Here is a 25,878-nt window from a genome sequence, read left to right as displayed (position 1 = left end):
AAGTTGGACCATAAGAAAGGCTGAGCGCAAAAGAATTGAGGCCTTTGAACTATGGTGCTGGAGAAGACTCCTGCGAGTCCCTTGGACTGCAAAGCGTTCAAACCGGTCAGTCCTAGAAGAGATCAACCCCGACTGCTCTTTAGAAGGCCAGATCCTGAAGTTGAAACTCAAATACTTTGGCCACCTAATGAGAAGGAAGGACTCACTGGAGAAGGGCCTAATGCTGGGAAAGATTGAGGGCAATAGAAGAAGGGGACGACAGAGAATGAGATGGCTGGATGGAGTCACTGAAGCAGTAGGTGTGAACTTAAATGGACTCCAGAAGATGGTAGAGGACAGGAAGACCTGGAGGAACGTTGTCCATGGGGTCGCGATGGGTCGGACACGACTTCGCAATTAACAACAACAACATGGACATCCAAATATTATTGTTAATAAGGTTTTGGTTTTTGCCTTTAAAAAAGGATTCGTCGCTATTTCCTGCTGCAAAAATCCGGGGGCGGGAAAAGTCACTAAGAGGTACAGAAAAAGCACTCGCTTCTTCCTCCTTCGCCGCGATGATCCGCCCAGTCCAGCCGCGGAAGTGCTGGGACTCAGATTCACGAATTCTTATGCCCATTAGAACTCTGTGTGATGTAACTATGGCCACCGCCTTTATTGGCGTTACTTCCGGGCCCTCCCTAGACTCGAGGCTGACCTCTTTCGTTTCCCCGATCCGCTTTCTCTTTCTAAGATGTCACTTCCGGTAAACAAGAAAACAACTTACCAGGAAGGAAGAAACCTCAGGAGGGTGTGTGGAATCTGAAATTCGAAGCAGAGGTGCAACTTTTTCTTTTATCCCTCTTTGGGCGGGGCTGGGCTGGGCTTTGCAGGAGGGGTTGTGTTGGCAAGGGGACCCAGGTGTTCGGCCCTTCCACACCAGCTTGATCTGAGAGCCATGCGGACTCTCTCGTTCGGTCCGAGGCGTTAGGCATTTGGAGAAGCTTTGCCCACTGCTGGCGCTCTCCAGATGCATTAGATTATGATTTCCATCATCGTAACCCCCAAACTCAGATCATGCTGGCCAGACACAGTGGGAATTGTAGTCAAACAATTGAATGCTAGGTTGGGAAAGAGTACTGTGTAGACTCCCCAAACACCCCAGCCGGCATAAAATCCACGTATCTTAAAGTTGCCAAGGTAAAAAACAAAACAAAACAAAAAAACAACTGCTGTAGAACAAGGGAAACTTGGGCATATCCTGGGGATAATAGAGCAATTTGTAACTTGCTTATGAATCAGAGATGTAGTTTGGAACCTTCACTGCCGAGGCATTTCTGTAAGCAACGGAGTTTGTTTTTTTACAAGAGAAACAATGTTTTTGGAGACATGGAAAAGGGGTAATTGGGACAAACAGTTTAAAAGCCGAGAGAGCAAGAGAGCAAGTCTTTTTAAACAGCTGTTAGCCAAAGGTTTGGGGAAACTTGCAAGTGGGTATAAGGGAATAACTGCTTCTTTTATGTTATGGTACTTGTAAACTACTATGTCTGATAGTGAATGATAGGACTATTTCTTTTCCCCACTGAGCTCATTTCATTTACTGCATTTTCATGCATTCCCTTTCTAAAGAGCTTAGAGTACGCTATTAAACCCCACTCCTTTTATCCTGCTACTTTCATAATAGGTTTCACACATCACAATGAATCGTAATATGATTTAACCTGTTAGCTCTTGCCCGGAAGTAAACAAATAATAGTTCTGGATCTACTGTTAGATCCTTGAGAATTTGAAGTAGATTAGCAATATTTTGGGGCTTCATTTTTTGAAAGAAAAAGCAGAATCTGTATTATTCCCTACCTCACCATTCATATATAAATTATTCTGCTGAAATGGAGAAAAAATTCTTTAAAATAAACTATGAACTGGTAATCAAAACAAATTCCTTGCATAGTATTTTTTAATTATATATCCTTTTCACTAGATTCAGTTTAATGGATCTTGAGACCAGTAAAAAAAAGACAAAGCCTCTCCACCTCTGCATAGCCCAGGCATACTGTAAATGAGAAAGAAAGTGAAATTTGATTACTTATCTCATTTTCATAAACTGAGGCAAAGGGATGTTTCCTATGTAAGTTATTGTGCATATATATGCTTTGATGAAGGTGCTGAAGGTATCCTTCCTCTGTTCCCAGGATCTGGCTGGATGAGTATAACCCAAGGGGATTGGAGCTGCAACATGGTGCAGCCAAGTGGGTGCCCAGCTGGTGACTATGGCATGATGGGAGATGATTCCTCCCTGGGCAAAGCTGGTACCCTTCAGTTGCCAGCTGAGCTAGCAGGACATGAAACTGTACAATATTTCCTGGCTGAGAATAGAGACCTCAAAGGTAAGGACATGTTGGAGTGACCTTCACTATCATGTTTAAATGAAAAATATCAGGGTTGATAAATTCAATATTCTCTTATTGAATCCTGTCATTCAGTTTATATTAAGTCCCTGTCTCTTATAATAGACATTTCCATAAATGAATCAGGCAATATTTTAAGTATCAAAGAAGGTAGATAGCTAGAATGGTTTAGAATCTCTGGCCTTCCTTTATGAATTATAATTCTCTGCAGCTCCAGCCATCATGATTAATCATGAGGAATCCTGTGGGGGTATAATTCTGTAACTTCTAGAAGTCTTGAGATATCCAACCATTGATTAGATTCTGATTTTTGTTTTTACTTTTGCCTATATCTAGTGAGTTGTTGTATTTAGAAAGAAATACATTTCCTTCTTTTTTTCCACACCAGAGGCTCCAAAAGCTTTATTTGTCACCTCTGAATTTATATTGGACAATTTTGTAAATTGTCTACCTGTAGTTACTTTCTGTTGATGGCTGGAAAGCTTGTTGCTCCTTTGCTTATTTCCTTTCTATACTCAGTATGTAAGAGTGGATTCCACTGTTTTTTTTAAATCAGGGACAGAATAAATTCAGAGCCGTCATCCCTTTCCTGCCAGCACTTTAAGTTTTGAATAGAGTTTCTTTTGGTGTGAGCTATTGGCAAGCTAGTAAGAAGGCCAGTCACTGTATATAATAATCTGCAAAAGAGAAGTGCTACTTATGTAATTAATTCCAGATGGAAATGAATGGCTGAATTACAGGGACAAATCAGAGAAGAATGGTTCTCTTGCAACTAAACTTACTGATGGAAATTATAGAAATAAATAAATGCTGATGTTAGTGGGAGAGAATCTGACCAGTAACAGTCTAAAAGCAGTAGCTTGTAGGTATAATTAAAAAAACTGTCATTGTAATAATAATCTAATATTTAGTAACATGAATTAATCTGAAAGGAAAGAGAACTAGGACTGATAAGGAGGGTAGCATCCTGAATGGATGAGTTATATTTGATGAAATTCTAATTTGTTAAACTTTCTGATGTTGATAACCTTATGTGGGTGTATTTCCCTAGCTTTTTGGAATTTGATCTGAGATGTGAAATCATGTGACTAAAGTGAGAATTGGATTTTCATTACAGAAGAATGTACTTGTTCTGCATAGTAAAGAGGGATTTTGATGAGAAGGTGGATTTATTGTTTGGTCAGTCATTGTCCTCTAATGTAATGCATAGAGAAGGTAGGACACTGATCCAGTAAACGTCCTTTGTTTGTGTTCTGTGTGTAGAAGCCATCCGGCAGAGTAATCACATGCTACGAGAGCGGTACCAGGAATTTGTGCAGTTCCATGCTTCCAAAAAGGAGGAGAAAGAATTCATTATGAGCAAGTTTCAGGAGGCTCGGCTTGTGGTGGAAAACTTGCACATGGAACGCATGGGGTTGGAAAAACAGTTGCAGCAGGCTTTTCAGGATCTGGAGCGACTAAAGGTGCAACTGGGTGCAGTTGGGGACACAGAAGGGTTAAGAGTTTGGGGTCTTCCTCTAGTTCCCCTTTCCTTTGTTCCAGTTTAAGTATCTTGCTAAAGAATAGGCTGCCTTACAATGTGTGGTGTATGTTGGCATGCAAAAAAACATTGAAGCAATTTCAAAACTGTCACATACATCAAGATTTTTGCGTTTCTCTTTACAGACAGCTTCTCGACCATTTCTCTCAGAAAAAGACCCCTCTGACACACAAGAGGAGTCAGACACTGTGACTCTTACTGAGGAAGATGTACTTACGGTGGTATGTGTGCATTATCTGTCTACCAGTTCTCTAATTCAATGCCCTCCAGATATGTTGATATGCAAATTCCAGCAGCTTCAATCTTCAAATCTTGATTGAAGATGATTGGACTGGAAATGTAGTTCAGCACTTTTTGAAAATTCCACATAAGGGAACACTGACCTAGATGAGCAGCTAGAATTTGTAATTGATCCAAAGAAATAACATAGAAAATAGTAAGGTGACCAACCGTCCTCCTTTAGGGAGGACAGTCCTCCTTTTGTAAGTTCTGTCCTTCCTTGAAAAGTGGCCTCCTACATGTCCTCCTTTTCGATATTTGAAAACTAATCTGCAGGACTTTTTTTTTCTCATAGAATCCTCAGAATGGCGTTCCGGCACCTTTTTTTGATGGTTTTTTTTTCAACTTTTGCATGAGCTGTGCTACTCCCCCTATTGGCTTTTGAAAGCCAATAGGAATTGCTGCTGAACGTGCCAAAACACCCTGCCGGCAAACTTTGCACATGCAAGTTGTCTGTATTATTGTTGCAATGAATAAAATGTTTCTTTTATTTGCGATATTTTTTTCTTCAATTTATTTGTGTCCTCCTTTTCATTGTAAAAAAGTTGGTCACCTTAAAAATAGGGATTTGCAATCTTTCTACATTTGTCTCATTTTGTAGATAGATAAAGGCTGAATTGTACACCAAAACAAACTTAAAATACATAAACATAAATCTTTTAACAGAACAGTGCTGTACATTTTAACCATTCTTTACATCTTATTTACATTTTATTTACATCATTAATTATATCTTTTTCTTTCTCTGTTCTAGCCAATTATAACATTTATTCCAAATTTCATAAAATTCTGTTGCCTCCTTGTCTTTTAATTCTAGTGTAAGTTTATTCATTTCTGCGCATTCCAAGATTTTATACCTAATCATGTCATTTGTGGGTGTAGTTTTACTCTTCCAACATTAAGCATATGCTATCCGCACTGCAGTCAATATGTGTATAATGACGTGTTGGAATTGTTTTTCAATCTTTAAATTTATTATGCCTAAAAGAAATGATTCCGGTTTAAAGTCCATTTTTACCTCAGTTATCTCCTGTATCCAATCTCTTATTCGTTCCCAACAGTTTTTTTGCTTTCGGGCACAGCCACAACATGTGATAAAATGTTCCTTCTCTGATTTTACATTTCCAGCACTTCGGGTCCATGTTTTTATGCATTTTGGTCAATCTCGCCGGTGTTAAATGCCATCTATAAATCATTTTATATTGATTCTCCCTGTATGCAGTTGATAGCGTCAATTTGCAATTTATGTTCCATAATCTTTCCCATTCCTCTAAATTTATATTTCGCCCCACATTTCGTGCCCATGCTATCATCGACCCTTTCACTATTTCTTTCTCTAACTCTATCGCTAGTAAGTATTTATAAATTTTTAATAATAATTTTCCTTACTTACTTATTAGAATTTTATCAAGTTGATGTAGGATCTGACTTATTCCATATTCTTGCCTATCACTATTATATCTAGATTGAATTTGTAAATACGACCACCAGTCTATGTGTATTCTTTGTTCCTCCAACTCTTCTCTTTACTTAAGATTTCCTCAATTATCTAGTAAATCTTAGTACCTAATCATCTTTTTTCTCTCTAATGTATTGGTATGAATCACTGCCTCCATCAGCGAAAACCAATTTGGAATTTTCCCATAATGTCTTTTTTTTATTTTTTCCCATATCCCGATCAATGCTCCTCTTATCTGATGTTGCTGGAAATATGTATATATTTTCTTCTGTTTCCCCCATAGGAATGCATGCCAGCCTGTCTGTAAATCATGTCCCTCAATCATTAGTATCCTTTTGTTATCCAAGTTTATCCAGTCTTTGATCCATAATAACCCTGCTGCATAATAATAGATTTCCCATTTAGGGAGTCCAAGACCACCTCTACTCTTACTATCTTGGTATATGGTGAAAAATAAAATAAAATAAAATAAAATAAAGGCTGAATCGTGTCACCTGCTGTGGATGGCTTATACAATTTCTCATCACAAACATGTTCCTTCTTCCCATTGTTGTTTTTATTTCAGACATCGGGGCTTCTAAAACAGAAAGAAGAAAGGCTGGAAGAGGACTGGAAAGCACTGCAAGACGCCAACCAGGCTTTACAGAAAGAGAAACTTGCCTTGGAGGCTAAGATCGCCATACTGCAACAAACAGAAAAGGTCACTGTGCCGGTAGAGGAGTTCAGAATAAAGATTAAAGTGAGATTTGGTGGTAGCAGACGCTGAATGTATGATGGGAGAAGGGAGAACATGGGGGGAAAAAAGATCACATGAAGTTTAGGATAGTAGAATAAAGAGATGGGGAAAGATAATTGGAGCTGGTAAGGCTAAACTCACAGTGTGTACCCTTCTACCTTCTTAGGAGAATGGTTGTTCACTGGAGCAGTCCCTGGAACTAGAGTCCCTGCAGAGCTCGGGGGACAAGTAAGTATCCTGAGACCTTTGCAGACTAGCCTGGATACTCATCCTAAAGTACAGTGGTTCTCAATCTTTTTAATGCCGTGACCCCCAACCGGTCGTAAGTCGAGGACTACTCAACTGGTCGTAAATCGAGGACTACTCAACGGGTGCAGCATCCTTTGCAGAATGGGACTTTTGGCGGGCTCAGCAGGGCAGAGACAGCCTGGACAATTCCTATTGGCTTTTGAAAGCCAATAGAATTAGACTCTATTCAAGAGTCTATTCTATTGGCTTTCAAAAGCCAATAGAATAAAAGGGAGTAGCACAGCTAAGGAAAAGGGGGAAAAAATGGCGGACTGTGTTGTTTGGCAACCCCCGTGAAATGGTCGTTTGACCCCAAATGGGGTCCCGACCCATAGGTTGAGAACCATTGCTAAAGTACTTATTTATCTGTTGTATCAGTATTGTTGATTATGAAGATTTACGCTTTACTACGGAGGGTTTTCCAATGAATAATTTTAAATGTACAATAAAATAATACAGATAAAACAGTATGCCCCAAACAGTAAATTTATAACAATAAATGTACAAATATATCTGCCCCCCCCCAAAGTTTAAAACGGCGGACAAAAATAGTGATGGTAAAAATGCCTTACAGTGAATATCTCCTCTTGGAGATCGTTCCAAAACAGATCTGGAAAACACCTTTCATTCAGTAACTCTCATATTTCATGTGCAGAAATGTATACGATGATAATAATTAGAAGTTCAGAATTTAGGTTGCTGTGCATCCTCCATCCATTCAGTCCCTAGCATTGCAGTTTTTAATGTACACAATACCCTTCAATATCACAGCATTTAAATATTATGTGAAATGGTCAGTAGAGATGCATTCCTCCATCATCATTCTGTCTTCTTTCTCCTCTTCTCCTTCTCTTCCTCCTTCCTCACAGTGCTGGTGGGAAACAAATTGAGCAGCTGCAACAAAGGCTGAAGGAGGCTGAAGATGAGTAAGTAGATAATGATGCATTGGTATTTTATAAGAAACACCTATTTAAGCATGCATGCCGTTAGGACAGATCAAGGACTAAAATTTCCAGATGCTTGCAAATGGATGATTGAGGAAAAAGCAAATAGAAGTAACCCTCTCCAGAATGGCTAACACAACTGAAAGAAATGCAATGTTTTTATGAGAAAGGAAGATAAGGCTAGCCAGGTGCCTCTTGATACTCAGATGAGAATCACAAACACTTCTTACTTAGGTGAGGAAATTACTCCAGTGTTACCCTATCATTGTAGGCAGTTTGTAAGCCAAAAGAAGTAGGGGATTTTGGATATGTATAATCACCTACTGGCAAATTCATGTTCTTCGCTCAAGGTTGAGTCCCACTGGCTCTATTAGACAGCATTTACTCAACTTAGAAGAGCTTAGAAGTAAAAATGACAAAATATTTATTACAGCCCTGGCAATGGGAATGGGAGGGGGACAATTACTAAAGCTAAAGAAGTTGTCAAACAGCAAATAATGGATATTAATTCCCAGAGGGATGTTAGGAGCTTCCCTAGATTTGAAAAGCAAGTAAACCTTTTGTCTAAATATATACTCTTTACTACTGCAAAATAGGCTATCTTCAGCCTTACTGGAAGGAGGCTACGAATATGTTCCCATTAGAATGAGGCTTTGTCCCAGTCATATAGGAGCAGCTGAAACTATATGCCAGTTTTATGATGAAATTTGTCACCTATATTTAATTCCATTTCTAAGTAATTTCCTGAGCAGACTAGAGAAATTTTGAGTTTCATTTATTCTTTCAGACAAACTTTTAAAGTTTCCAAATTGTGTTTCGTAGCTCTTATCATCAGAGAACGATAGTGAAACAAGACAAATTTTCATTCAAGTAGAAACAAAGAATGGAATTTGGCAGTTCCGTCTAAATGTTATATCATTTGTGTTATTTTATAACAAATATGTTCTTTAATAGTTATAGAAAAGTAGCTTTATAATAAAGAAATTAGTTTTAAGTGGTTAACTTTTTAGACTTTAATACAAGTACTGCTCCATTTTGTTTTATTCCTAAATTTGGTATTTTTATGTATTTCTACTCCAACTCTGTAAAGCCTGTTATTTGGAAACTGGGGAAGTTCATTGGTTGAATCTCTGTCCCTTCTTGTTTTGTTCCACCCCCCAGAAGCTTAGCCTTTCGACAACAGCTGGCATCCAGTTTGGAGAAGCTGGCCTGCAGGACTGCCCAGGAGCAGAAGATCCAGCAGCAGCTACAAACCTTGACCAAACAGCTGGAGGTGACTGTTTTCCCAGACCCTCTTTTGCAAGCTGGGGAGGAGGAGTAAAACAGGAGGCTCCTCTCTATCTCTCTGTAGGTGTATTGACTGTGGGCCTCTTCTCATTACAGCAAGTTGGGGAGGATAAGACTTTAGCAAAGGCCCAGGTGACATCCCTGCTGGGGGAGCTGCTGGAGAGCCAAAGCCGCCTTGAAACTTGTACAGAGCAAAACAAAGAGCTGGAGGAGAGGTGAGAGGCATGCAGGAGGCTTGCATATGATGCTGTGGGCAGATAGCTGGGAGAGGCCTCTTTCTCTGCAGTGATGCAGACATTATGGAACAATGAGCTGAGGCTGCTCTGTGGGACAGGGAGGGTGACTCCCCTGCTTTTCCTCTCTAAGCAGACCTGACTTCAGACTAGCACAGCTTATGGGATAACCCTCGTGCCTTAAATCTGTTTACAATATCTTTCTGTATCAATTTTGAAAAAGATTGGCTGTTTAAAACCTTCCAGAGTCCTTTTGTTGATTTTGGAAGAAAAATCTCTCACTTTGAAAAGCAGGCCACCATTTCTTCCTGGCCAGAAGGGCAAGGCACCTCTTTCTTTCCAGTTCTCCAGTCACTGAACATTTTTTTTAAAATTCAGCTGTGAACTGGGTATCGCTGTGAGTTTCTAGGTGATCTATCAGATCACAACAAAAATAATGACAAAAAATAGTGAAGAGCTGGCAATGTTTCTTTGTTATTTTCACTCTGTTCACTTGCACTGCTGAAGAGGTAGGCAGGTTGCTTCAGGGGTGCAAACAGCTGGGATGGAAAGCTCAGAGGGACTCCCGGTTGCATGCACATCCTCCAAAGTGACACACTTTCCATGTGAAGCCACAGAAGAGGATGATGGCCCTGAACATGATGGTGAAGACTCAGGAAGTTGTGTAGAAAACTTACTGAATCAAACAATGCTGGATCTAGTGTTGTCTTGGTGTGTACTTGCTGGGGTAGAGGTTTGAAGGGAATTCTGCTACACTGGAATTTTGGCAAGTTAGGCAGTTAGATGACCATCTGTGTGCCAACTCTACAGGGTTCGTGGGGCTGGTGAACGATTGCAGCAGCTTGAAAAGGAGGCTGAAATCCGCAACAAACAGCACGGCGTACAGGTGGATCAGTTGAGGTTGCAGGTGCAAAACCTTGAGAGTGCTCTGCGAGTGGAACGACAGAGTGCCACCGAGGAAAAGTGAGTGAGAAAGCGATATGGGCAGAGCCAAAGGAAATGAGGGCATTTCTGATAGAAGTAATCAGATCAACCTGAGTCCTTTGGCAATGATGTGAATAATCTCCTTCCATTTAGGAGAAAATTGGCCCAAGTGCAAGTGGCCTATCACCAGCTCTTCCAGGAGTACGATGCCCACATCAAAACCAGCTTGGAAACTGAGAAGCGAAGCAAGGTGGGAGACATTTGATGAATTGCAATGGAAAATCTTGATGCTGGGGATGAGTGGGAGGCAGAATACAGGAGGGGGCAATCTTCTCTTGCCCCAGGAGAAAAGATTTCTTTGTACACATTGTCAACATTGTAACGGTTCCCTTCCTCAGGGCTTGGATCTGCAGCTTGCTGAACTGTCTCAACAACTGCAGCAGGCTGAGGAGGCTCTGGTAGCCAAGCAAGAGTACATTGACAAGCTGAAGGAGGAAGCTGAGCAGCACAAAACTGTCATGGAGACTGTGCCTGTGCTCAAGGCCCAGGTGAGTATGATGTCACTTTGTTAGAAAAGAGATTGGAATTCCTAGCTATTCGTGAATGGTGCAGCTTGAGTAGTGGGATAACCACTATGACCTAATAGTTAAGGTGCTGGCCTAGAAACCAGGAGACTGAAGTTCTAGTTCTGCCTTAGGCATGAAAGCCAACTGGGTGATTTTGGACCAGTCACTCACTCTCAACACAACCTACCTCAGAGGGTTGTGGTTATGGGGAAATAGGTTCGCCACCTTGAGTTACTTGTAAAGTAATAAAGGTGGGATAAAAACCAAATACATAACAATAGCAATAAAATAATAAAGGTGGGATAAAAACCAAATACATAACAATAGCAATAGCATTTAAGCTCATCTACCACTCCATAGTGCTTTGCAGCATATTGCCCCCAGCAATCTGGGTCCTCATTTTACCAACCTCGAAAGGATGGAAGGCTGAGTCAACCTTGAGCCCGTCAGGCGCAGGAGTTCTAATCACTGTGCCACTAGGAGTGATTAGTGCCACCAGGAACGTTATCTTTTCCATTCAGGCTGATATCTACAAGACAGATTTCCTGGCAGAACGCCAGGCACGTGAAAAGCTACACGAACAACGAGAGACCCTGCTGGAGCAGGTTGCCCAGTTGCAAAGGGAAAATGAGAAGCTGAAAGCCGACTCTGAAGGAGTCAGCCGGTGAGTAGGTTGGAGAATGGAAAGAAACCCTTATGCACCTGGAATAGAGCCACTTTCCTACCCCAGCTCATGTTTAATTTCTATAATATTTGGTTGGAGCCTGTAGTCAGAGGCAACACAGTCATTATTCTCCTACCATTTCCTAGAGAAAGCCATTCTGGTGCTCTTTCTTGTCTATCTAGGGCTCTGATGGAAGAGATGAGGAATCGCCATTCAGAAATGCGTCCGCCTCCTCAGCCGAGTAAGTGTTGGCACTTGTTTATTTTGCAACAATTTCCACTGATTTCTGAGGCTGGCATAACGGTAAAGCAAGATTTAAAAAAAAATGCTTTGGAGAGCACGTTGGCAGTGAACATGCAGCACTTGGCCACAACTCTTTCAATCAAATGCAGGGTCAGGTAGAACTGTAGAAGGCAACGTACCCCCCCCCCCGACTGCTGCTGCTGCTCCTGGGAGACATACCTAAGAAAGGATTTAAGGGCTGTATGACCATTCCTACAGAAAGACCAACCTGATAGGGCTGGAGGATTTAGGTTTGTTTCTTTCAGCAAGGGTGTATGTCTTTCACTTCACATTGTAGGTAAAATGACATTTGAGCATAGGAAATGGATGCTCTTGAGAATAAAATAAGGCTGATCTTTGGGAAGTATATTTGAGCTGTGTATTTCACCTTTTTACTGTTATATGAAGTAATTAATCTTATCTGTGAGTTTGAATTTGCCCTCCACCCACTATATCAATGAAATACTTTTTCTCTTCAATTTAAAGGTCCAAATCTATTGTCATATTTTGTACGTAAATCAAGTTAAATTTCCTGAAAAATTGGGTGCTATTTCAGTAGTTTGAGGGCATATGGCAAATATAAAATGGAATTGATTCAGGCTGGGGCTTACTGCTGGAAAATCTTTTGCTGGTGTTAGGTAGTTCATTTTTTTTTTTTTTTTGCCATTCGCTCTGATGTACATGAAAATAGCAACTATCTTGGAGAAACTCTCTCGTTTTCATTGGAAGCAAAATAAATAAAATGGAAGCTTCTGCAGCTAAACTGCAGCAATGTTTTCAGCACTGAAACTTATTGCTGTTTCTTTTCTTTCCTTTGCAACCGAATTTCAATCTTCTTGCAATATCACTGTTTACGTACCTGAGACTCTGGTAGCTTCCTTTTTAATTCTTTTCCTGATTTATAGCATGTGATTTGCTTTCAGTTTTTGCCATAGACAATATTTTCATTGAGGTATCATTTTTCTTGTAATTGACACTTTGGAGCTTAACATACAGTATGTGGGAATTGAGGTATAATTCATTTCCATATATAGAATTTCACATTTGTTCACTGGAGAACACTCTTCAATGTTACACGAAGGATGTATATGTTCTAATAATTTGATATCTCCCCAGACCTCGTTAAGTTACTACTGACTTCTTAATTTCAGAAAAATAGATCAAGCAGTGTGGTGCTCCTATGCACCCAGTAGGCTCCTGCCTCCTTTAGTATTTTAAAGATTTTATCTTTTGAAGAGAAGTACTTGCCTTCATCATTATCTTTATTTCAAAGAAATAAACATTTCAAAGAAATGTTGCATGCAATGCTTGTGGGCAGCTTTGGAAGTTGTAGTGCTTTCCTGAAAGAAGCAGAACATTAAACTGGATTGTAGAAAGTATTCCGAGGTGTTAGAGAGGATGGTAAAAAATCCACCTTAACCAGTTTGCTTTCAAGTGTTTTTATGCTTAGCCATGCATATTATAGTCACACCCATTTTACAAGCTTAAGGTCTCCCCAAGAACAGTAACAAAATAATATTTGTGCTCCAGTTAGGTACTTGGGGGAACCATTTGTTTTTCTTAACTAAGTATTAACTAAATATTTAGACCAGCTTTTCCTTGCTGTTGTTTAATCACATAAGCTGGGCTGTCCACTTTTCTTGTGTCTACATTTATACTAGATGGAGCCTTTCATGGTATTTCCTCAAAGTCCTCTTATGCTGACCACTGAATCAGTATAAAACTCAAGACACACCTGGAGAGATCAATAAGCCTGGACAGGGAACAGGTTGTTCCTAATACTCTATTAGCACAATTTTATTCTACTACACAGATCATAAATCTTTTTGTATCCCCTCTCAAAATCATGTTAATGTTGAATGCTCTGGAATCTGCTGGATTTTCTCTGTACTTAGCAATCCATTTTTTTTTTCCTCCTAGTGGAAAGTACAATAGCCTGTAATTTCCTGAACCTTTTAAAATAATTTGTTTTCTTCTAAAATAAGTAATTTTCTTTATATTGCGCATTTATTAACTGTTGCTAGCTGCTTAATAAAGTCCAATGGATTTTTTTTTGTCAGAAAACCTTTCCATAGAAGGGATACATAAAAAGTACATTTCTCTATCATTACAGCACGCTATATTGTAATCTTTGGACTGTTAGATCATTGCCTCCATTAATTCATTTTTCTTGTATTTACCAGATAATGCTCCTTTTCATAATTCACTGAATATTGCCATCACAATATTTAGACGGAGTGATTATACAGTATGCACAATTTGCTAACTTACTTTTCCTTCCCTTTCCAGCTTTCATGATGGGCACTGCTCCATTCCATCCCCAGCTTGTAACAGGGCGAAGACAAAATGTTCTAGAAGAACAGCCTATCCATTATTGTCCCAAATGCCAGTATAAAGCTCCAGACATGGACACCCTACAGATCCATGTCATGGATTGTATCCAGTAACAGTGAAGAAGAAGGGGAAGCTCCAGGCTGATGTACATTTGCATTGCTTTAAACAGAACCAGCAGTTCAGCTGCCAATCCTGGAGCAAAAAGCGTGGACTGTTTACTTCCTGCTCCCTGTATGTCATTAACTTTTTTCCTCTTATAATAATGGCTGAGCCTGCTGCTGATCTTGTTCCAGGCCTGGCTATTAGAGCCACGGGGAAAAGGGTTGACCTATTCTAGGTTTGTGGAAAGCAATCTTTTCAAGTGCTTTTGATTCACTGTGTGTCAGGGATACTAAGGATTAGGTCATTCCCTCAGAGTAACAAGTCACATGCCTATTAATCTATCAGTAACTCATTTCATGGACAATGAAAAAAAATTTCTCTCCTTCCCTATAAGACTACTGCTCCTCTCTTTGCCCCACATCCCAGTAAGATTTTAAATGCCTTAAACAGTTCCTCAATTAAGCCATAATGAGGTAATTTATGAAATAAAAAGGATGGAGGGTTTTTTTCTTCTGCTTACCAAATGAAATTGCTTGCAACCAATCTTTAGGCTGAAAAGGCACTGTATGACTCTTTTATCTTAAGTCAATTAAAGCAACAATTAAGATAAGCAGTGATTTTCCTACTTACATCAGGCACCTCCCTTCTAAATCAATAATGTGTTAGCACTCCATCCTTTAAAAACCAACTTTTTATTAACTCAATCACCCATAATTTACAACCAAAGCAACAATCCATGAAGCTGAGCTTGGCACTGCTCCTCTAGGATTCTTCCGCTCCTCCAAGACCTTGTAGGATTTTCAGGGAGATGCTTCATGAAGAGAAGAGAGACCTCTAAACTCAGCCAGATGGCTTTTTCAATCACCCACCTTCCTTTTGAATCAGCTGCTCAGACTGACCAAAAGTTGGGAGACCTCAGTAGGAAGAATTATTCCAATAAATAATTTGATTTACCATATTCTCCATATCACCCATGCTAGCAATTTACCTGCTTGCAGGAAATGACTTAAAAACTAATCTCAGATAGCAGGGAGGAATTGGCCATCAACCAATAAGGAGATAGGTTCTGGGCAATTTGTGCTCTAGAAACCTAAGACGGTATGCTGACCCAGGACTTCAGAGTGCTGCCCTTTTCAACTGCAGAGCTGGCAGTGGGGAGAAATCATTTTCCCTTCTCATGAGGCAACTTCAGGGCTCGCACTGGAATTGTTATCCTGAGGGGAAGCACTGGCTCCCCGTGGGGTGACTTCAATAATACGAGGTTTATCAATGATGCGAGCTGTCTGGTTGCCCTTCTCCACAATGCCAATGATCCAGGCTTGGTGTCCTTCTCCATATTTAGGTGACTTTATTTCAGCACAGAAGCGGGCAGCTTGCTCCCGGGGTAGACAAATCAGCAACCCCCCTTGTAACAGAAAGACAGCAAGTTATAATCACAAAAAAAAAAAACCTTCCCCATCCCTCCATAACCACAGTAATTAATCTAAACTCTTACAATCCACTAAAGTAATGCTGTGCAAGACAGATATGATTTCACAGAGTCCAGTTTTTCCACACAAAATCCATAACTAATTACTCCAACTTTGTTTCATTTTAATTTCAACAGTTGTGGGAGGACTGGGGAAATGAAGTAATTTTGTTAAATGTTTGGGAATCTGCAATTGTTGCTGATCTACTACAAGTCATTTAGAGGTGTTCCACAGAATCCAGGTCTACATTTAGCTTGTTCCTTGCCTGGTTTATCCAACTTACCAGAAGTCTCTGGAGAAGTCCCTTGGAGGAGCCTGGACCGGTTGCCACATGCTTTGCTAATAGCAGCCATCTTGGCAATGATGGGTAGATTATGAATGACAAATGATACCTCGCTGCGCTGCTGCTTGGCCAAATTCTGTGCATGGCCCAGAATCCCAAATCCTGTAATGTCTGTGGCAGCATGGGCATTGAAAGTATGCATCAAACTGGCAGCTGAAGAGCAGGAACAAATGTGGCATATGTGATAACAAAATAGCAGTTAAACCTATATACAACAGCTTATCCAACTAAAACAGCAAGAATCAATCTATTATCTAGTGCTGATTTTTAATAGGAGGCATCTGAAGTTGGTGGCAACAATATATGCCCAGAGGGAGACACCCTTTAATTAACATAAAAGGTGAATGTATAGCTCCCCATTATATATCAGGAAGCTCCCAATAAAAACAATTTTGTACATGTCTAGCTATTCTACCTCTGATCGCATATTTAATCTAATTGCTGCTCAATTATTTTAATTTTGCCTCTATAGGCCAATGAACTGTAATTTTACAACCCCAGAAATGTTGCCAATCGTGGCAAAAACCTTACAATCATTTCACATAGTTTTGTTTAGCCAATACCAATCATGCTCAAAATATCTTGCCATAATACATTAAGTACTTTAATGTCATGTGTTTTAACTTAAATAAGTTTTTGTAGGGAGACACGGTTGAATGCTATCTGTAAAAAATAAAATAGCTCTTGTATTAGAGATTGTCTGACCATACTCTATGCACTTCTTTAAAGAACGGGGGTAAAAATGTTTAAATACGTAGAAAGCCAAGGCAGCCTTCCTTGTGCTGCAAACTGAGTAAAGGTCCAAACCAATATTTAGGCCCCTACCTGTTCTGTTCAACATGGCCATACTAAACATGGCTTCCTGGTAGGCCAATTCCACATCTTCTTTGGAGACCACCAGCTTAATCTTATTCCACCGCTCTGGCTGGAAGAATAATACAAGCATTTGAAACGGCTCTACAGTTTCACTCTTCCCTAGCAGAAGAAAGAATATCTGCCAGTTCATCACAATATCAATCAAGACTCCTTCGCTCTTTGATACAAAGGAACTTAGTTGGGACAAAAACAATTTTCCCTGCTTATTTACCACCTTCATATCCAGTAATTGATAAGATTCTGGATGGGAATACAGTATTCTAAAGTCGCCTTGCGACTTCGAGCCTATTTTCAGAAAGTGTTTTGCACTTTTCCGTGTGTGTATGAGAGGGGGGTTAATTTCCTCTCTATTGGTGTACATAAACTCACAAAGAGATACGACCATTTCCCCATGGATAAATACTTACATTATCTAACCACTGGTGAGCATTTACAGCCACTTGAGTCCCCAGAGGCTTGGTAAGCACAAGGACATCTCCTGGAACTGCACTGTCTGGCCTAGAATCAAAAGAATAAGAATCCAACTTTTTTTAAAAAAAGTCTTGCCTTATTATTTTCTGTCTTAATAGGATAATCTACAGCCGCAAAGCTTATTTATTTTACACTGAATCACAAAAAAATACAAGTTCAACTGCAAAAAGAAAAAAAAATACAATAGTCCTCAGTGACAATAATTGGGATTGGGAACTTCACTAAGTAACACGGTTACAAGGCACGGCACCATGTCTCCCTGGACTTAGGACAGCAGTTCCAGCTACTTGCCTTTCTGTTCAGCATGACTGTACTAAAGATGATGCACGGTTGCAGTGTCCCATGGTCACCATTTGCAAAGTCCTGCTGGTTTCCCCACTGCCTGCTTAACAGAAGTCAGCAGTTAAGCTGACAAATGGAGATCCCATGACCCTGGAATGCTGCAATGTCATAATTATGAACGGAGCACCTGAATCACTCACACATGACTTCAGGAATGCTACGATGGCTGCAACTATGAAGGTATGTCATAAGTACCCCTTGTTTTGTGCTGTCATAACTTCTAACAGTTCCTGAGTGAATGTTCAGGTAGCCCTTGACTTATAACTACAATTGAGCCCAAAATTTCTCTTGTGAAGTGAGACATTTGTTAAGTGAATTTTGCCCTATTTAGTGACCTTTCTTGCCACAGTTGGTAAGTGAATCACTGCAGTTATTAAGTTAATAACATGGTTGATAAGTGAATCTGGCTTCCCCACTGATTTTGCTTGCCAGAAGGTCACAAAAGTGGTCATATGACCCCAGGACACTTCACCCATCATAAACATGAGCCAGTTGCCAGGCACCCGAATTTTGATCACGTGACCACGGTTGTGTGAAAACAGTCATAAGTCACTTTTTCAGTCCTGTAGTAACTTTGAACAGTCACTAAATAAACAGTTGTAAGTCAAGGACTACCTGTACCCAGAGTAATAATAAGAAAATACAATACAGCATTCTATTGATTTAGCTTTGGGAATGAGGAAATTGGATTTTAAATTCCTCTCATAACTAGCCTCCACAGTTGGTGCTTTAAAAATCCCTAACCTTGGAGAACGCTAAAAAGGATATTCTCAGAACTGATCAAGCTTCTTCATATCTTTAGGAACAACCAAAGATTATCCAACAAACAGGAGAAAAGTATCCTAATTACCTTCCTGCATCAACAGATTAGAAATCTACTGTAATATATTCTACTGAACCAAACTGTAGGTGGGTCTAAATAATTTGTGAAACATTCCTGGATGACTCTGAGAAGGCTGGGTGTAACTGTTTTGGTCTGGAATAATCTATAAACTGACCCATATGTAAAACTCTGATTCATATCTCAACATGCATGAATTTATTTAATGCAATGTACAAATCCAGATACTGTTGGCAAAAAGCTCTGTGCCAACTTCAGTGTCACATAATAGGCTTATCATTGTTTGCCTGCTGTGTATCATCAGAATTACTACTAGTCTTTTTCTGCTTGAATTCTAACCATTTCTCAGCCTCCTGAAGATCCTTGACACCCATTTTTAGAATCTTCCATACTTAATCTGAAAGCACCTTCAACAGATGAAGGAAGAGATAACTAGGCAAATGCACTTTATACCAGCACATAATCAGCATAAGATATAAACCCTCTGAATTTGCATTCTCCAAGTTTAAGGTGATTCTAAATATTGTTTAGAATATTGATTCTAAATTGTATACAGATAGTCCTTGCTTACCGGTTGCCTTGTCTAGCAACTGTTTGAAGTTATGACAGTTGAAAAAAACCAGTTTGCAACTAATCCTCGCATTTATGACCTCACAGCATCTTGTGGTCACATGATTGCAACTGATACACATTTATAATCATTGCAATGCAAATGGTCATGTGATCACCATTAACAGGCTTCATAATTGGCTTCCAACAATTAGAATCAATGGGGAACACAAGTGAAATCACAAGTTGTGGTCATATGATGTCTTGTTAACAACTGAAGCTGAAGAGAGTTTGTAAGTCCAATGATGTCACAGGATGTTTCACTTAGTGATTTCAGAGCTTAGCAATGGAGTTGCTGGCTCGAGCTGTGGTTGTTAAGCAGATTATCTGTAGCCTCTTTCAAGAATATTCTGCTTTCCCCCTAGATCTGAGATTTGGAGAAAGTGCATTTCTCTGTTTATGTCCAGAATATTCCAAACCACTTTCATTCTGGAATATGTACCTCTGGAAATGGAAGACACCAGCTCCCCACAAGACATGTTGGCCTATTCCAGTGTTTCCCAAACTTGACAATTTTAAGGTATGAGGACTTCAACTCCCAGAATTCCACAGCCAGCAAAATTGTCAAGTTTGGGAAACACTGGCCTATTCCATTGGAAAAATGAAATTTCTAAGAAATAAGCATGTTTTTTTGCATCTCTAGTTTTGAGTCACATATCAAGGAAGTAAAATTTTGCAGGAATTTGAGAGGAGATGGATGTTACAAATAATTCACAAGGAAATTCCCATTCTGATAAATGCAATCTTCTCAACTTAAGCATCACTATATATAGTTCATGGAGAGTCATTGGAATCTCATTTTGTACGTGATTTGGTGTCCTACACAATAGCACAAATACAAATATAGTTTAGCTTCAAATCAAATATTTAATTGCTTTGACTTCTATTCAACTTTATCTAATTCTTCTCTTAAAATAATTCTGTAACTTAAATTTATTAAACTACGTAAAAACATCCTTAGTTCAATTTACTAATCACTTTTCTAAAGTTTGGACTCAATTACTCAGGAACAAGAATTCTCATAGCAATTACAAACAAATGCAGCATATTGGCCTCATCTATACACGTATCTGAAATGCTGTACTCTACTTTTTAAAATTCCCCCTTGTTAATAAGAGTTCAATACTCACATAATAAATTCATTGGGCTGACAAACAACTGTTGCAACCCCACCAACAATGATCCAAGGATTCAAGACAGTCTGCCCGCCAGTTACTGAAGTGCCACCATCCTCTGCTGCATCCCGGAAACCTTTGATTATCAGAGGCATGATTTTTTCTCGCTCCTGGGAGACATGTGCAAGAAAGAATTTAAGATCCATTTGTAACCATCAGACCAGGAGCATTTGCTACTGGATCCAATTATGTGGGGTGCAAGGATTGACAATGGAATCTTCTGCACTGAAATTACAATGGGAAATTTTCTTGTACCATTTGTAACTTACGTTGGTAGATATAAACTGTTAAAAACCTATGGGAACTAAGCAGCACAGAAGTCAAATAAAAACAGCTAAGTCGCAGTTTTGGTTAATTATGCTACTGTGGGTGAATGAAATTGTCTATTCAGTGAAACATATTTAAACAAACGATGACTTAGCATATTGTAAAACAAAACTACTTGTAATTACAGATTTATATGCCTAATTACTAAATAGAATAGAATAGAGCTTGAAGGGACCATGAAGCAGCCCCACGCTGAAGCAGGAGAACCTTTACCAGCTCAGACAAGTGACTGTCCAGTCTCTTCTTAAAAACCTCCAGTGATGAAGCGCCCACGATTTCTGAATGCAAGCTGTTCCACTGGTTAATTGTCCTCACTGTTAGGAACTTTCTCCTTAATTCCAGGTTTGCTTCTCTTTGATCAGTTTCCAAACATTGTTTCTCGTCCTTCCCTCTGGTGCTTTGGAGAATGTGACCCCCCTCTTCTTTGTGGTAGCCTCTCAAATACTGGAATACTGCTATCATGTCACCCCTATTTCTTCTTTTCTTTAGACTAGCCAAGCCCAAGTCCTGCAACCGTTCTTCATATGTTTTAGTCTCCAGGCCTTGGATCATCTTAGTTGCTCTTCTCTGAACTTTTTCCAAGGTCTCAACATCTTTTTTTAGTATGGTGACCAAAATTGGTTGCAGTATTCCGGGTGTGGTCTCACTAGGGTCTTATAAAGTGGTACTAATATGTCACGTGATCTTGATTCTATGCAACCCAGGGTTGTATTAGCTTTTTTGGCTGCTGGTGCACATTGCTGGCTCATAATCAAGTGATCGTCCACTAGGACTCCAAGGTCCCTCTCACAGTTAGTGTTTTTAAGCCAGTTCTCACCTAAACTGTACTTATATCTTTGATTTTTCCTGCCTAAATGTAAAACTTTGCTTTTCTCCACATTAAAGCTCATTTTGTTGGTTAGGGCCCATTGTTCCAGTTTGTGAAGATCTTTTTGAATCCTGAGCTTGTCTTCTGGGGTATTGGCTATTCCTGCTAGTTTAGTGTCATCTGCAAATTTGATGAGTTCCCCTTCTATTCCCTCATCTAAATCATTGATGAAGATATTGAAGAGTACTGGGCCTAAGATGGAGCCTTGTGGTACCCCACTGCTTACTTCTCTCCATGTGGATGTGGTAACACTGAATACTATTCCTTGAGTACAATTTGTCAGCCAGCTACAAATCCATCTGGTGGTGATGTTGTCTATTCCAGTGGTTCTTAACCTGGGCGATATTACCCCCCAGGGGGCGATTTTGTTTTTTAGGAGGGCAATGGAACAAAAAGGGGCGATGCGGGGGCAAAGGAACGAAAAGGGGGCGATATGGGGGTGATGGAGCAAGAAGTTTGGGGGACACTTTTGAGACTTTTTCATACAGTGAATCGCTGTATATCTGTCGTACAAAAATACCAGATCGCTTGCTATTAGTGGATTGAATTGTGTTTTCAAATGTTCCTCCAGCTAGTTTTAGTACAGAACACCGTACATATGTGAATATGCATCGCTTATCTTCATGCGCGTTGCGCAGCAGCCTCTACCCATACAGTGGTGCACCACTGGCCAGAATGGGCAGTGATGGAGGGGGGAGCGCTTCTTTCGAAACATCGCATGCTGAGTGGCTGTCCCCTGTGACGTCAAATGTAATGTTGATGTCACAGTTTGAGTTTTCAGCTTTGTTTTCAAATTTTTGTTATGCTCTGTAAAATATTTTGTGTGTCTCTTTGTATTGTACTTCTTTAGCGTGCACTCCAGTTTGATATTATATTTTCTTTGTGTCTTTTTAATCCTTTTTACAGTGTGCGTGACTATATATACTTTCCTCAAATCTTAATTTAGTTTCAGAGTTTTTGTCTTCAAATTCTTAGTTCCTGCATTGCGGTTTGTTCTTATGCCCTTTTTATATTTCTTTTTGTGTCTTAAATTTCACTTGTAATTCAATCATTAAATGTTACTGTTTTTCTTTTCGGGCATTTCACTTTCTTGCAATTGAATTTCGTTTTCAGTGGTGATTACATTTAAGTGTCTTGAATAAATAAGATAATTAATGAAATACATGTATCACGAAGTTTGGGAATAAAGTGCTGGGTGGCACCAAAATTTTTCACACAATTGAGATATGGGAAAAAGACTGGAAATAAACTATTTGCATCAATATGTCCTGATGATAATTTTAAAGAAAACAAAAAAAAAGTGTTTGCATAAATTGAAGAATTATTTCCTATGTTGTGATTGAGAGGTTTTGTTGGGGGAGGGGGGCGATGACAACTTCCTGATTGGCTCAAGGGAGCGATTTGTTCAAAAAGGTTAAGAACCACTGGTCTATTCCACCTTTTTCTAGCTTCCCAAGCAGTAGATTGTGGTCTACTTTGTTGAATGTCTTACTGAAATCTAAGTATACTATGTCCACAGCGTTTCTCTGGTCTACTAATTTGGTCACTTTATCAAAGAATGAAATAAGATTGGCATGATCTGTTATTACTTTTCTGAATTGTGAATGATGAAAATAATTAATGATTTTTAAAAAACTGTTTAATTCCACTTTTTGATTCAAAAAAATTCAATGTGTAGGAACATAACTCAGTGCTACCTTGACCCTAGAAACAATAGATTAGGAACAGGCTAACACTCATTGTTTGCTTTATTCATTCAAGCGCTAGTCTTCCTGGTTTGCATATTTTAAGATAAAAATCACTGAATTGCATTATAACTTGAGTGGTTGCACTGAAGCCAACTATAATAAAAAATATATTCAAATTATTTTAAGAAATAAAATGTTTCTCACCTCCTCAGTCATTTTCTGGCTTATGCTCAACAGCATAAGCATGTTGTCACATTCTGTGATACCCATGGCATAAAGATCACTCAGCACATTAGCACAAGCAATGCGGCCCTAAAATAGAATAAAGAAACAACTAGAACCAAGCAAGAAGGGCAAAGCAACCACCATATTACAATCAGCTGAGGATGAAATCTAATTTCAATGACACAGCTTCATCCTTTCTAAATTGACCAATACGTCCTCCACCTCACCAGCATGCCAACTCACCATCATATAAGGGTCTTCTACTAGTGGGTAAAAAAAGTCTGTAGTCTGCACCAAAGACAGCCCCCCATGCCTCAAAGGAATCACACAAGAGTCCATTCCAATGCCTGTAGAGAAGAGGAATCACACCATTTTTGAACCTTTAGAATTATTTCCAATCCAAGCAATTACTTGGAAGTTTATAACCTGTATCTTCATTTTCAGTACTTATGCAATAAAATAGGGAATGTCATGAGGCAGTGTCTAGGTTACAGAATGGACAGCAAGCAAATGGGGTTAACATTTCTCAGTAACCAGCCATGCACTATGTTATTGTGCATTTTGTAACCTCCAGTAGGCAAAGGATAAAAACGAACCCAAAGTGCAACAGCAAATCATTTCTGCAACAGTGAATTGTCCACAAAGGGTCCAACACTTTGGAAAAAGTTCACGGACAAAGTTCAAATCAAGGGAGATTTTTATTTAACAGAACGTTAAATATTATCCACGGGTAAGCTTATTTGGGAGCAAGAAACTAAAATCGAACGCATGTAGTTTAAGATCACTTACAGAGTTTATGCAAAATAAAGGTTTTCAACAGCGTACCCATTCGATCTGTAGCCCAGACGTTACCATTGCATCGTATCGCCCTCTTCTAACCCGCTCTTCAAGTTATGTACTACCACTTTCATCATTCACCACCAGTTTTGAAACATCCCCGCGTGGTAGCACATAAAGACTACATTCGACGCTTCCCCCCCCCCCCAGCCAAGCCTTACCGAGGGTGGGAGGAGGATTCCCGGCAGCCCCCGTATCCCCGGCCCCGGCCAATCCAGCATGGGAAGTGCCAAGTCCCTCCAGGAGTCTGAGCAGCGTCTCCTGGGGGACTTTGCAGCCTCAGCCGCGCAGCTCCCCGTAGCTGGTGAGCCTCCAGCCCGGGCTCAGACCCACCGCCTCGGGCTCAAATGGCCGGTAACCAGGCGGCCCGGGCGGCAGGGCGGCGGGACTTGGAGCAGTGGTTGCCGCCAACGACGGGAGGGTGGCAGACGGAGAACCGGCCAGCGCCGCCATGATGGCTCCACAGCAGAAGCGTCTTTCCCCACGAGAACTGGGCAGAAAAAAACGTTCACCCAGCTACGCTCGGGGAGGGCGGAGTAAGAGTGGGCACGCATCCCTCCTTCACCCGTCCGCGGGTTATTCTTCAGCAATGCCAAGGAAAAATCTCGCGAGACGTTGGGGGACGACGTTTTGGAAGTTCATTTTTAACTGTGTAAAGAGGGATATAGTATAGAAGGGGGCCTTCCAGACAATGAATTAAAGTTTTTTTTTTTCTTAAACTAGAGCACAGTTATTGCGATGTGAACTTACCGAGGGTAATATATACCTGTGGCATATCATTTCGCATAAAATTGAGAATTCTGGTAGTGTACAGCAATAACGCAATTGAAGGAAATAAAAGTTATTCTTTCAACAATTGTAGAAATAATTGTAGAAATGTAATGCCATTATATGAAACTGTCTCTTTAGTACAAATGTAATACTGTAACGCAAATGTAACAATGTAATGCCAATATATGAAACAGGTTTCCTGCCCATGTAAAATTGACTACAAATGGTAATCAGCAAAGATAATTAATTATGACCAAATGTTTACTATTTCCTGCCTAAAAATCCTCCGGACACAGGAACTTACACTTTGAGTAGAAATCATTATCAAAGGGGGATTTTGACCCTAGGTGAAAATTACAAATAAACAAGATAACAGCAGATGGACTGAAGAGGTCAGGTTAACAAAGTACAACTTCAAAGTACATTATAAAGATGAAAAAGCTTCTTAGGTGTGGCATACATTGTAGGGGTATAAAATGCAGATCTTGAAATCAGGCCAGTGCGCTCCTGGAAGCCAATCCATTGGGACGGATCCAGGAGGCCTGTTTGCAAATGCTTCTATTCTATTCTCTTTTCTTTTTATATTATTCTCCAATAAATCTTTGTTAGGTTAACCAGACTTATCTTCGTATTGTGAGTATAAAAATTTGGGGTTTTTACATCTCACAATCTTGGTGGAGAATGCGGGCATGCAGAGTCTCTAGGGGACACTGTTCTCAGTAAAATCAGGAGCGCGCCTGTTGATTTCAACTGCCTGGAGTTATCTGAGATCTAGTTTCCCCTTGCAGGCTCTGAGCCAAACTAAATTGACAATTCTGGTTTACAAAAATCAAAGAACAGGAAAAAAGGAAGAAAATCAGCAACTAAAGCCCAGACCAAGTAACCCAGTGCACTGGCCCAGGTAAGACACTTTTGCCCCGAAGTAGGGACCCATGCAATTGTACCTGGGTGGTGAGGAGAGCGATTGTGGGAGGATTTCTGTGATAACGGCTGTGTGAGTGTGATGGGCTG

General features: G+C 39.9%; 3 protein-coding genes across 5 annotated transcripts in view; 2 read left to right on the top strand and 1 right to left on the bottom strand.

Annotated features, from left to right (window-relative positions):
* The first annotated feature begins 662 nt into the window (after positions 1 to 662).
* IKBKG (inhibitor of nuclear factor kappa B kinase regulatory subunit gamma) lies at positions 663 to 14,635 on the top strand. Of its 2 annotated transcripts, none has more exons than XM_039328356.1 (15): positions 663 to 819; positions 2,172 to 2,366; positions 3,651 to 3,850; positions 4,053 to 4,148; positions 6,231 to 6,365; positions 6,568 to 6,629; positions 7,559 to 7,615; positions 8,795 to 8,906; positions 9,017 to 9,135; positions 9,964 to 10,116; positions 10,231 to 10,327; positions 10,476 to 10,625; positions 11,165 to 11,307; positions 11,490 to 11,548; positions 13,879 to 14,635. In XM_039328356.1, the coding sequence occupies exons 2-15, from the start codon at positions 2,183 to 2,185 to the stop codon at positions 14,034 to 14,036; spliced, it is 1,725 nt and encodes a 574-aa protein (XP_039184290.1). In that variant the 5' UTR covers positions 663 to 819; positions 2,172 to 2,182; the 3' UTR covers positions 14,037 to 14,635. The 2 variants fall into 2 exon arrangements, with proteins under 2 accessions (XP_039184290.1, XP_039184289.1); XM_039328355.1 differs by having other exon boundaries at positions 6,231 to 6,404.
* Positions 14,636 to 14,701: 66 nt separating this feature from the next.
* LOC120301307 (selenide, water dikinase 2) lies at positions 14,702 to 24,652 on the bottom strand. 2 transcript variants are annotated; one of them, XM_039328358.1, is made up of 8 exons: positions 24,258 to 24,645; positions 23,503 to 23,606; positions 23,239 to 23,346; positions 20,107 to 20,261; positions 17,121 to 17,211; positions 16,663 to 16,762; positions 15,778 to 15,990; positions 14,702 to 15,430 (listed from the first exon to the last, which is right to left on the bottom strand). In XM_039328358.1, the coding sequence occupies exons 2-8, from the start codon at positions 23,596 to 23,598 to the stop codon at positions 15,201 to 15,203; spliced, it is 993 nt and encodes a 330-aa protein (XP_039184292.1). In that variant the 5' UTR covers positions 23,599 to 23,606; positions 24,258 to 24,645; the 3' UTR covers positions 14,702 to 15,200. The 2 variants fall into 2 exon arrangements, with proteins under 2 accessions (XP_039184292.1, XP_039184293.1); XM_039328359.1 differs by having other exon boundaries at positions 15,287 to 15,990; positions 24,258 to 24,652.
* Positions 24,653 to 25,374: 722 nt separating this feature from the next.
* The window catches only part of SHFL (shiftless antiviral inhibitor of ribosomal frameshifting), a 40,894-nt gene continuing 40,390 nt past the window's right edge, over positions 25,375 to 25,878 (top strand). Inside the window, exon 1 of the mRNA XM_039328362.1 lies at positions 25,375 to 25,768. The gene's annotated coding sequence lies outside the window, so the exon portion shown is untranslated. The remainder of the gene's footprint in view (positions 25,769 to 25,878) is intronic.

This window comes from Crotalus tigris, unplaced genomic scaffold (assembly GCF_016545835.1).
Source record: "Crotalus tigris isolate CLP2741 ecotype Arizona unplaced genomic scaffold, ASM1654583v1 scf7180000024375.2447938, whole genome shotgun sequence".
In the NCBI taxonomy this organism is placed as follows: Eukaryota; Metazoa; Chordata; class Lepidosauria; order Squamata; family Viperidae; genus Crotalus; species Crotalus tigris.
This window is presented reverse-complemented; position numbering and strand designations above follow the sequence as displayed.